Below are 11504 nucleotides of genomic sequence, written 5' to 3'. Positions count from 1 at the left end.
AGGGAAAGCACACCAGGGGAAAAAAGAATTTGTAAGACCTAGAGTCACAGGCCTTCAGTTAAGGCATCATGCCCCTCTGCCCTATACCAATAATAGCTTAATGTGGGAATTATAATAGGGGAAGGGCAACTTGTCTTCAGCAGTAGGAGACCCCAGGTCTGTCTGACTGCACCATACATACATACTTTAGCCATGCATATGTGAAAAAGGGATTCCAAGGATTCTTAAACATTTTAACTTATTCACTTACCACATCTAAAGCACCAAAACACTCAGGCTTTAATAGATCCTGAATTTGAAATATCATAGAGTACAATGTGAGCAGTGATCGCCCAGAATAGTGCAATTCTGTGAACTTGTTAATTACTCCTGTTACAGGAGGAGGTAAATTGCCTGGGGGTTTTGTGTGTGTGTGTGTGAGACAGGTGCTGTGTGTCTTGCACTCCCCCTTGTGGTTGGAGTGCGTTACTAATGAAACAATTTTCAAATTTAACCCCCAAGAAGATCAAGAACTTCCTTATGGTATTTAACTATAAAAACAAACAAAAATGTGATTACGTTTTATTTATTTATTTATTTATTTATTTATTTATTTATGATTTTTATTTACTTGTCAGAGAAAGGGAGGGAGAGAGCACAAGCAGGGGAAGTGGCAGGCAGAGGGAGATGCAGGCTCCCGCTGAGCAAAGAGCCCGCTGGGGGACTCGATCCCAGGACCCTGAGATCGTGACCGGAGCGGAAGGCAGACCCTTAACCAACTGAAACACCCAGGCATCCCATGATCAGGTATTTAAAAGGCAGAGCATAAAATTTCTATCAATAAGGTCTATACCTGGTAAATTACTAAATTAAGAGAATGGATTTCCTTTTTATTCTTTTTTTTAATTTAAATTCAAGTTAAGAGAATGGATTTTCATGGATTATCAGTTTGCCACTAAGATGGGTTTATTATTGAATCTTTTTTTTCCTTCTGATTATGTTAAAAACTAGGGGTTAGGGGTGCTTGGGTGTCTCAGTCGGTTAAGTGTCTGCCTTTGGCTCAGGTCGTGATCCCAGGATCCTGGGATCGAGCGCGCGTCGGGCTCCCTGCTCGTTGGGGAGCCTGCTTCTCCCTCTCTCTGTCTCCCTGCTGCTCCCCCTGCTTGTGTTCTCTCTCTCTCTGTGTCAAATAGATGAATAAAATATTTAAAAAAAAAAAAACACCTAGGGGTTAAATTTATAAATACAACAGTATCTAGAGAATTTTTCTAATACATGTTAATCACTGTCAAACTTCTAAGGCATTCTTGAGCACTCCGTCTCCAAGAATGTTAATATGTTACTCTTTGTCTCTGTTTTATGTAGGGCAGTACCACGCATGCACAACACTGCTCTAGTTTTTTCTTCAGTTCACTCAGAGGATGAGTAATGCATGAATTGGAAGGGAGGTGAGAGTTCTTACAGAGTCATCTCAGATATTCAAATACACTATGTTTGAATTCTGTCTGACTTACGTGCCTCAGGGGTCCCAGATGGAGGCTAAGAATATGTGACACACTGGTGGGTAAAGAAATTCGGAGTCAATTTATATGAGGATTTTGGCTGAAGTAGGTGGGCGCATGTGGGTAGCACCAGGGTGGGGAAGATGACATGGCATCTGTTTCAGATATTATTTACCCAAGCCATGTGGATTCATTTTTAAACCTTATAAACAGGGACCGTATGCAGAGAGTGAAGGCCCTTTGAGATATAGGGCATACGCCATCTTACCTCTGCACCCAGGTGGTGAAGTAGGATAATGGGGATTCTCCTCACTCCTGCTGGGGATATGGCTTAGTGTCCCTAACTATAGCAGATACGTCCGAGCCCAGAGCAGGATATCTAACATCTCAGTGATCTGCTATTTCAGGATCACTGAAAGACATTGAAAGTGTCTTTGTCACTTACATCCACTTTCTTTCAGAGGGAGTAGTCTGCGGTGACAATGAGAAATCTGTGCTTTCACGCTGCTTCAAAGATGGTCTAAATCAGCAAAGGGCAGCCAGAGTCTGATATTATTAAGTGATAGTTCATAACTACACATGAAACATCCCTCGGGGATTCCAGGCCACACGTGGTAGTAGTCGAATAGGAGCATGAGAGTCTATGGCACCTGTCTGGGTGAGAAAGGCAAGCGCTGGTGACATTTGGAATTTTATTGTGACCTGCTTCGTGTTCACAGACTGGTGAGGTCAAGAGGAAATTGGGTCCCAACTCCTACATGTAATCCTGCATGCAAGAGAAAGGGTACAAGAACTAGCGGAAACCCTTTTTATGGGCATTTTGTCTATAGTTCATGCCTATTGCATTTCAGGCAAAAAATGTTTCCTACAAAGCTCTTTGTCGAATACCTTGAGAATATGGTATCATCATACCATCATGGCCAACTCTGTCTAAGAATAATGGTTGTTAACAACACAAAATAATACAAAGATTTTTAAAAGTGCAGGATAAAGGGGATGGTTATGATGGTGACCACGGTTTGAGAATACTTATATGATAAATGCTTTTAATCATTTTTTAATTTTAATCATTTAATGATTTCATCATTAAATCATTTTACATTCTACATTCTCAGGTGCATGGAATGTTTTTATAATTGCTGCTTAAATATTCTTTGGTAATTCCTGTCATTTCTGGGTCTGTTTCTGTTGATGACTCCCCTTCTGGTTATGCATCACCATATCCTGCTTTGTATGCCTACACATTTTTAAAAAAAAATATGTATTTATTTATTTAAGAGAGAGAGACAGAGAGTACAAGCAAGGGGAGAGGCAGAGGAAGAAGGAAAAGCAGACTCCCTGCTGAGCTGGGAGCCCCATGTGGGACTTAATCCCAGGACCTGGAGATCCTGACCTGAGCCGAAGGCAGACGCTTAACCACCTGAGCCACCCAGGTGCCCCATGCCTACACATTTTTGTTTGGATGCTGTGTATTTTACTTGGTTAAGTCATGAAATTGGTTGAATTCTTTTAAGGTGTGTTAGGCGTTGTTCTTCATAGGCACTTGTGGACCAGGTTGATTCTTTCAAATCTTGTTTAAAAACTCTTTGAAGAAAAAGCTAGGTTTGCTTTTGCTTTTGGATTAATTTATCCCCATTACTTTATCTTATGCCTCACATGTTTTCAATTTTCACTCTGGCTGCTAGGAACAAAAACTGTGTCCATCCCTATGTGGTCACAAAAAATTATTTGGCCGATTTATTTCTCATGGATCCTTTCACACCTTCAGGTAATTTTTTTTTTTTTTTTTATGGATGCTTAGATCTATACTCAGTCAAAGTCTCAAGGGCATCCTTCTGCATATCTCCAGAGTTTTCTTTTTGTGTATGTCTCTCATCTCTGGTCCTCTTCTCTATAAACGCAAGTTACCCACCTCCCCAAACTCTGATCTCTGTCTGCTCAATTCAGAGACCCTGCCAGCCTCTGGCTGAATGCTCCCACCCCATGCTGCAGCCTAGAAACTGCATTCAGACTGCACACTGGGGCAGTTGTAGGGCTCACTTTGTTTCCCTTCTTGTAGTGATCACAATCCTCCACTGCTTGTTACTCAATGCCTGAAAATTGTTGCTTTATATACTTTTGCATTTTCTAGTTGTTTAAGTCAAAAGGTAAAAAAAAATCAAAAAGTCAAAAACCTAAAAAAGTTACTCCACTATGTCCCAAATCAGAAGTTTTAATTCCTTTATTTTCAGACTGTATCATTCATGATATTTTCTTTTATATAATTTTTTCTCAAATTAAAATATGAATTACTAACTGAGGGTTCTAGAAGGGAGGGGGGTGGGAGGATGGGTTAGCCTGGTGATAGGTATTAAGGAGGGCACGTTCTGCATGGAGCACTGGGTGTTATGCACAAACTGAATCATGGAACACTACATCAAAAACTAATGATGTAATGTATGGTGATTAACATAACAATAAAATTTAAAAAAATATGAATTACTTAGGAGTAGAGATCATGTTTTGTTTCTTTTTATCTTTATCACCTCACATTGAATTTTTTACAGGGTCCTAAAAAGGATAGCTAATATTGATTCAATGATATAAGTGTTTTCAAGTTTATCTTACAATAATACTACAACATGAAAATTATTATGAAATTCATTTTATAGATAAGGACACTGAGGTACAGAGAGATGAAGTGATTGGCCCAAAATCATACTGGTTGCAGATGTCAGAATGAAGACCTAGATCCAGAGACTGGGCTATATATACTGATTCAGTAAGTGTCCTCAACACATCTCGTGTGAGTAAATCCCTGACTAAAAAATGAGGTCTGAGGAAAAATGATCATCATGTACACAATGGTAATGAACCATACAATTAAACTAAAGCTTTTCTTTTCTTTTTTAGAGGCAGAAAAAAAACCAGAGATAATGAGATCACAGACAATTTAGGTGACTGAGAAAAGGACCAGCAAATCTGGCCTTTAATACAATTGCTGGGAACTCTGTTTTGAAAGTCCTCCTGGGGGCACCTGGGTGGCTCAGTCAGTTAAGCATCTGCCTTCGGCTCAGGTCATGATCCCAGGGTCCTGGGATTGAGTCCTTCATCTGGCTCCCTGCTCAGTGGGGAGTCTGCTTCTCCCTCTGCCCCTCCCCCCACTTGTGCTCCCTTGCTCTCTCTCAAAAAAGTAAATAAAATCTTAAAAAAAAAAAAAGAGAGTCCTCCTTATTTCATTGCCACATGCCCAGGACTCAAAAGCAAAGTACTTAAAAAAAAAAAGCAAAGTACTTACGTAGCTATTTCTAGTACTCCAGGAAAATACTTCTCCACAACAGGAACAAACTTAATTTTTGTAATTAACTCAATCCCAATAAATTGACAGATATGATTAAGTACCCATCATAAGAATAATGATAATTATCATAATAATGATCATATTAATAATACTGTGTTGAATCACTAAATTCTACTCCTGAAACCAATATTACACTCTATGTTAACTAACTAGAATTTAAATAAAAATTTGTAAAAAAATTAACCATGTTATATGATTTTTAAAAAATCTAGATATCAAGTACATTTTAAGGCAAGTTTCCTGGCAATATTTAATCAAGGCTCTTCATGAGCAATAGCAATGATAATATGAGTCTGGGTAACTAGACATCTGCCTGACTCCCTGAGCCCATGGTTCTCAAATGTCGGCTATCTTCAGTGTCACTTGGAAAGCTTGTTACAACACTGAGCTTGGGGGCGCCTGGGTGGCTCAGTCGTTAAGCGTCTGCCTTCGGCTCAGGTCATGATCCCAGGGTCCTGGGATCGAGCCCCGCATCGGGCTTCCTGCTCCGCGGGAAGCCTGCTTCTCCCTCTCCCGCTCCCCCTGCTTGCGTTCCCTCTCTCACTGTGTCTCTCTCTGTCAAATAAATAAATAAATAAAATCTTTAAAAAACAAAAAACAAACAAACAAACAAAAAACACTGGGCTTGCCTCCAGTGTTTCAGATACAGTAGGCCTGGGGTGGTGTCTGGGAATTTTCACTTCTAATATGTTCCCTGATGATGCTAATGCTGCTGGTTTGGGAACCAGAATTTGAGAATCAGTGTCCTAAACAACAAAATCATTTGGTCCTTATTTCAGATGTTTCTTAAAAAAAAAAAAGTCTTGGGGTGCCTGGGTGGCGCAGTCAATTAATTGTTGGACTCTTGGTTTCGGATCAGGTCATGATCTCAGGGTTGTGAAATGGAGCCCTGCACTGGGCTCCATGCTCAGCACAGAGTCTGCTTGAGATTCTTTCCCCCTCCCTCTCCCTTAGCTCCTCCCTCTACTCACGTGCTCGCTCTCAAATAAATAAACAAATAAAATTTTTTAAAAAATTCATTTTAACTTCAACCTTGTTATGAAAGGAATCCATCAAAAGAAATCAAAGCAACACTATGGGTAAATCATGTATGGTTGTGCTGAAGAAAACATTTTTTTTCTTTTTTCTTTTTTAAAGATTTTATTTATATATGAGAGAGAGAGAGAGAGAGCACGAGCAGGGGGAGGGGCAGAGGGAGAAGCAGGCTCTCTGCTGAGCAGGGAGCTGGAAATGGGGCTCGATCCCAGGACCCTGAGATCATGACCTGATCCGAAGGCAGACACTTGACTGACTGAGCCACCCAGGTGCCCCCTGAAGAATAAATTTTCTTGCATGTAGTCAATATTTATTGCTTTAATGTGGCTGTGTTTAATTACCAGTTCCTTAGCAATATGGGATTAGTACAGCCTTTTTGCTGTTTTGGTTTTAGCTCTAGTGCAGCATGCTGGTGAATGTAGGTCCCATCTTGGTGCTCACACTGGTCCTTGGCGTCCAGTTGCAGAGGTTCTCAGATGGTCTCTGCTCTCAGTGACCAATCGCTACAGCACAAGGGCTTGCTTCTCTCACTCTTACCACAGCTCCTTAACCACCTTATTTAAAATCGAAACTCTCTCTCCCAAACCTTTTATTCTCCTTTCTTCCTTTATTTTTCTCCATAACTTTTGTCACCGCGTAAATTTATTATATAATTTTTCTGTATATGTTACTTACTGTATGTCTCCCCCGTTATAATTTAGATCCAGTAGGGGCTTAAGTTTTGTCTGTTTTGTTTATTGGTACATTGTAGGCACCAAGCCGTGCTTGGCAAATGGACGAATGAATCATTTCCTTTGATCTGTGTACATTAACACATTATATTACTCACTGACTGACCTGGTTCGTTTGCTCTATTCTGCACACATTATTAAAAATTATACTTTTTCTTTGGCCATTTTTCTGCCTGAAGTTAGGTGCTAAGCCTCTTCTTCTTCTTTTTTTTTTTTTTTGGTGAGTAAAGTGTTAGAAGTTTATTAAGCAAGGATACAGAATAAGCTCTCAGAAGTGAGAGGGGTCCTGACAGGGTTGCTAAGGAGGGCCTTTAGGGTTGGTCTTTTATAGAAAGCTAACCGGGGAACTTAAATCCTTTTAACATCTCTGTTGATAACACCTTCAATGGCTTACTTCCTTTTTAGGGTCTGGTTATTCTTTGTTGGTCACAGGTGCTTATCATAAAGACACCCACCCCATAGGCCTAGGGTAGGGTGGTCCGATTTGTCCCCTTATCTCTGGTTTCCCCACACCTCCACATTTTTGGGATTTCTGTGAGCTTGATCACATAGCCCCTTATCTATCTCTCCCTACCTAGCCTTGCCTGTCCTTACTTATTCGTCTCCCTGGAATAGTAACCCTAAGTGCCATTAGGGAATGGGACGATGACCGCTCTGGCTGCTTCCGGCTGAAATGGGATGGCGGGCTGGTTGGCTAAGCTTCTTCTTAAGGTTCACTTTGGGCCATCCATCAAAAAGGACTGTGATAATTTTCACCTAGTTGCTATAGGTTCCACATCTGGATTCATCCATTCCTATTTATCAGTATGTAACACAAACTTCTGCCAATAACTATCCTTTTCTTCATGTTCTTGATGTCCTCACCTTTGACAGTTTCAGGTAACCCATCATATCAGTCTTTCGTGCTCTCCTGTTGCCTCAGCCTAAGGCCATGACTATACTACTCCAGTCAATATTCAATAAACAAACATCTCCTGTTAGAAAATAGTATTTTCTAACCCATGTTTCCTTTATATTACCATACTGTTTATTGTCTCAGCTAACCTTCTTGAAAGTGTTGACTCTATTCTGTTTCTTTATATATGCAGACTGTTCTACCTACTTTATTTTGGCTTTTACCCCCCAAATTCTATTAAACGTTTTACCAAAGTCTTTCATGACCTGCCCTTCTTATGTTCCTTTTCTCAGCAAATATCTCCACCTTTCACTCAGGTTTTCTTTTCTTTCTTTCTTTCTTTTTTTTTTCCCAGTACCTTTTTTTAATTGAAGTGTAAATGACACACAAATTAGTTTCAGGTGTACATCATAGTGATTCCATATTTTTATAATTATGAAATGATCCCCATGATAAGTCTAGTTACCATCTGCCACCAAATGATGTGGGATGCTTCATGAATTTGCATGTTTTCCTTGTGCAAGACTGTGCTGATCTTCTTTGCATTATTCTAATTTTAGTGTATGTGCTGCGGAAGAGAGCACTCACTCAGGTTTATCGCCAGAAGCTCGATAGCATCCTGAGTCTTACCTCTTTTACCCTCAATTCTCACATCATATTTATTTGATCTAAGTAAATAAAAAAAGGTGAAAACTGAATCTCTTGAAATTTTCAAGAGTGCCTAACCCAAGAAGTTAAAATGCTCTAACTTTACATGTCTTGCGATAAGTAGTGATATTTTATTATCTATTATTTCATTTAGAGATGGAGGCATTAAGTCTCAGATAAGTTGTGACATGGTCAAAGTCACCTGGAAAATAAACTGATTTAGCCAAGACTGGATTTGGAAACCTCTGGATCTTATTTAGGTAATGTTTCATGGTTTAAAGCCATGAATATACAAGACTTGATGGGTTCGATTTTTTTTTTTTTTTTCTAGATGTAAGCAGAATTTCCTTCAGTTTGGTATGGTCATTGCTCATCCTTTTGACACAGTCTCAGGTTTCTGGAATGTCCACCTGGCACTATATTGATGCAGAATGAATGTGCTGAAGATAAGAAATGTTGTGTGATGTACTAAAGAGTAATGTCAAGTTTTCCTAAATATCAAGGACCTGAGTCTCTTCACTGTCTCTCTCAACACTTCTTTCACCTTCCATTTCTCAAGCTATAAATAAAAGGGTTCAGAAGTGGGGTCACCACTGTAATGAGGACAGCAGCTATCTTGTTAAAATCCAGGGAATAGTTCTGGTTGGGTCTCACGTACACAAAGATGTTGCTCCCGTAGGCAATGGACACAACTGTGATGTGAGAAGCACAGGCAGAAAAATCTTTTTGACGGCCTTGGGCTGAGGGGATGCGCAGGATGGTAGGTGTAGGACCCAGTAGTGAATGCCAGGGAGCTCAGGATGACAAGGGCAGATAGGAGAAAGTTTATCTGCTCAATGAGGTACGTATCTACACAAGCCACCTGCAGAAGAGGGGCAATGTCACAGAAAAAATGATCAATTTCTTTTCTACAGTAAGGTACCCTTGTCACTACAGTGGTGGGTACCAACACGGACAGGAAGGCTCCCACCCAGCAGCCCAGGACCAGCAAGAGGCAGGTCCTGCTGTTCATGATGGTTGTGTAGCGCAAGGGATTACAGATGGCCACGTAGTGGTCAAAGGACATCACCGCCAGGAGGATAAACTCCACTGTCCCCAGAAAGAAGTAGAAATATGTTTGAGTGATGCAGCCAGCAAAGGATATGGTTTTCTTCTCTCCTAGGAGGCAGGCTAGCAACTTTGGGGTAATGACCGTGGTGTATAAAATATCTAGACAGGACAAATTACTGAGGAAAATGTACATTGGGGTCTGCAGGCGTTCATCAGTCCATATTAGGGAGATGATGATAATGTTTCCTGTTGTGGTTAATGTGTAAGTCAGCAAAAGAACCACAAAGAGGAAGATGCGAAGCTCTAGGAGAGCAGGGAAGGCGATCAGGGTGAATTCAGTCACTGTGCTCCGATTTCCCATGGCCTTGGCTACATGGTGGGCATGGTCTCCCTTAAGAAACAAGAAAAGGAAAATCAGCTTAGGAGGTCATTTTATAAATATCTGTTGAAAATGTGTCGTGGAGCGTGCCTTCCATTGGGAGATGGGTCAGGGGATTAGCCCTCGATCAGAAAGTCATTATTGGGCATCCTTGGGAAAATCAAAATACCATTTAGACACAACTTTTTCCATAAAATGAAAGGAGAAGAGTGGATTAAAAAAATCCTCTAAGCTTCCTTCCAGTAATAAAATTCTACTCATTTTCATTAAATGAAATTTTTCTTCCCTTCAGTGCACCCAGCTTCATTTTCCTGGATCAAAATGTGCTATGAAGTACTGACTCACACTTAAACAAGAATTATTTTTTTTTGAAATTTACAGTCACTGAGAGGGAAATTCTTTTAAATACTTTCTAGCCTTTTCTATAACACATTTTCTTTCACTTGGGCAGTTGACATTGGTGACCTGCCACAAGTAAGAGATAAAGGTTGATTTCTTTTTTCCAATATTTGGTGATCTCCAGAGTCTCAATTTTGAAAACCTTTTCCTTGTATATGTAGATCTATGGGATCTTTCAGAAGTATCTGAAAGGAACAGTGGTTCATGGTTCCTGCTAATCACTTTAGATGACACCTCAAAAGGGCATAGTGGGTATCTTATCTTTAGGTTATGCCCTGTGTCCACAACCTACCTTCTACAAATTCTGTGAAGTATGTAAGCTATACATCATATATCTGGCTGATTATTATTTTTTATTGAAGTATAATTAACATACAACATTTTAGGTATACAATGTATCCATTCAATAATTCTATGCATTACTTGGTTTCACCATGATAAGTGTAGTTACCATGTGTCACCATACGTTATTGCAATATTATTGATTATATTCCATGTGCTATACTTCTCATCCTTGTGACTTATTTATTTTATGACTGGAATTTTGGCCCTCTTAATCCCATTCCCCCTCCACCTCCCCTCTGACAACCACCAGCTTTTTCTCTGTATTTACAAGTCTGTTGTTTTGTTCATTTGTTTTTTTGATTCCACATGTAAGTGAAATCGTATGGTATTTGTCTTTGTCTGTCTGACTTATTTCTGGCTGATTATTATTATTTTTTTTTAAAGATTTTTTATTTATTTATTTGACAGAGAGACACAGCGAGAGAGGGGACACAAGCAGGGGGAGTGGGAGAGGGAGAAGCAGGCTTCCTGCAGAGCAGGGAGCCCGATGCGGGGCTCTATCCCAGGACCCTGGGATCATGACCTGAGCCGAAGGCAGATGCTTAACGACTGAGCTACCCAGGCGCCCCTCTGGCTGATTATTTAAGGGGACACTAGACAATGTGATTAAATCAGAGAGGTACGGATTATACACAGGAGGTAAAACAAAGATAATTTAGCTCACTTTCTTTACTTGATTAGTTGAAATCATAAAACTACATCAAGATCGTCTAGTTGTTCTTTATCCCAGGATCTGAGAAATTTCTTTGGCACGGATATCCGCATTTCAGGTTAAAAGCATCCATGCTTTAACCTCCATGCTCTCTTTGTCTAGGTTTTACTTAGCTCCTCCTTAACAAATAAGTTAGAGGTTATTCCCCTCATTGTCCTTTTTCTCACCTCCCCTCCTACTCTTTTTCCAAGATAAAAATTTTGCCTTCCTATTTCATTTTTTGTTTCCCATTACAAAAAGAAAAAAAAAAAAAGCCTCACATTTTTCAGTGCAAAGAATTAGAATATGCAAATGCAAAAAAAGAAAATTATAACCTGTAAGCAAACCTGTTAGAGATGCAGTGACAACATTTTGGCTACTATATTTCCAGGCCATTTCAAAATTAAATTACTTACATATGTATCTAAAATAAATGATGCTGACATACTATTTTGTAACTGGCTTTTCTTCTTTTTCTTTTTTTTTTTTTAAATAATAATCATTGTCCTT

General features: G+C 39.7%; 1 protein-coding gene and 1 non-coding gene across 2 annotated transcripts; both read right to left on the bottom strand.

The window, feature by feature from the left end:
* Nucleotides 1-7960: 7960 nt before the first annotated feature.
* On the bottom strand, nucleotides 7961-8066 carry LOC118529045 (U6 spliceosomal RNA). The gene has a single exon (XR_004913921.2). It is a non-coding gene; the product is annotated as a U6 spliceosomal RNA (small nuclear RNA).
* Nucleotides 8067-8611: 545 nt separating this feature from the next.
* Nucleotides 8612-9541, bottom strand: LOC118529028 (olfactory receptor 6M1). Its single transcript, XM_036081745.2, is given in 3 exon segments — nucleotides 8612-8679; nucleotides 8682-8890; nucleotides 8892-9541. Coding segments are annotated over 3 exon segments (927 nt in total).
* Nucleotides 9542-11504: the final 1963 nt, after the last annotated feature.

The sequence above is a fragment of the Halichoerus grypus genome, chromosome 11 (assembly GCF_964656455.1).
Source record: "Halichoerus grypus chromosome 11, mHalGry1.hap1.1, whole genome shotgun sequence".
NCBI lineage: Eukaryota > Metazoa > Chordata > Mammalia > Carnivora > Phocidae > Halichoerus > Halichoerus grypus.
Note: the sequence above shows the minus strand (reverse complement) of the source record. Positions and strands in the feature narration are given on the sequence as shown.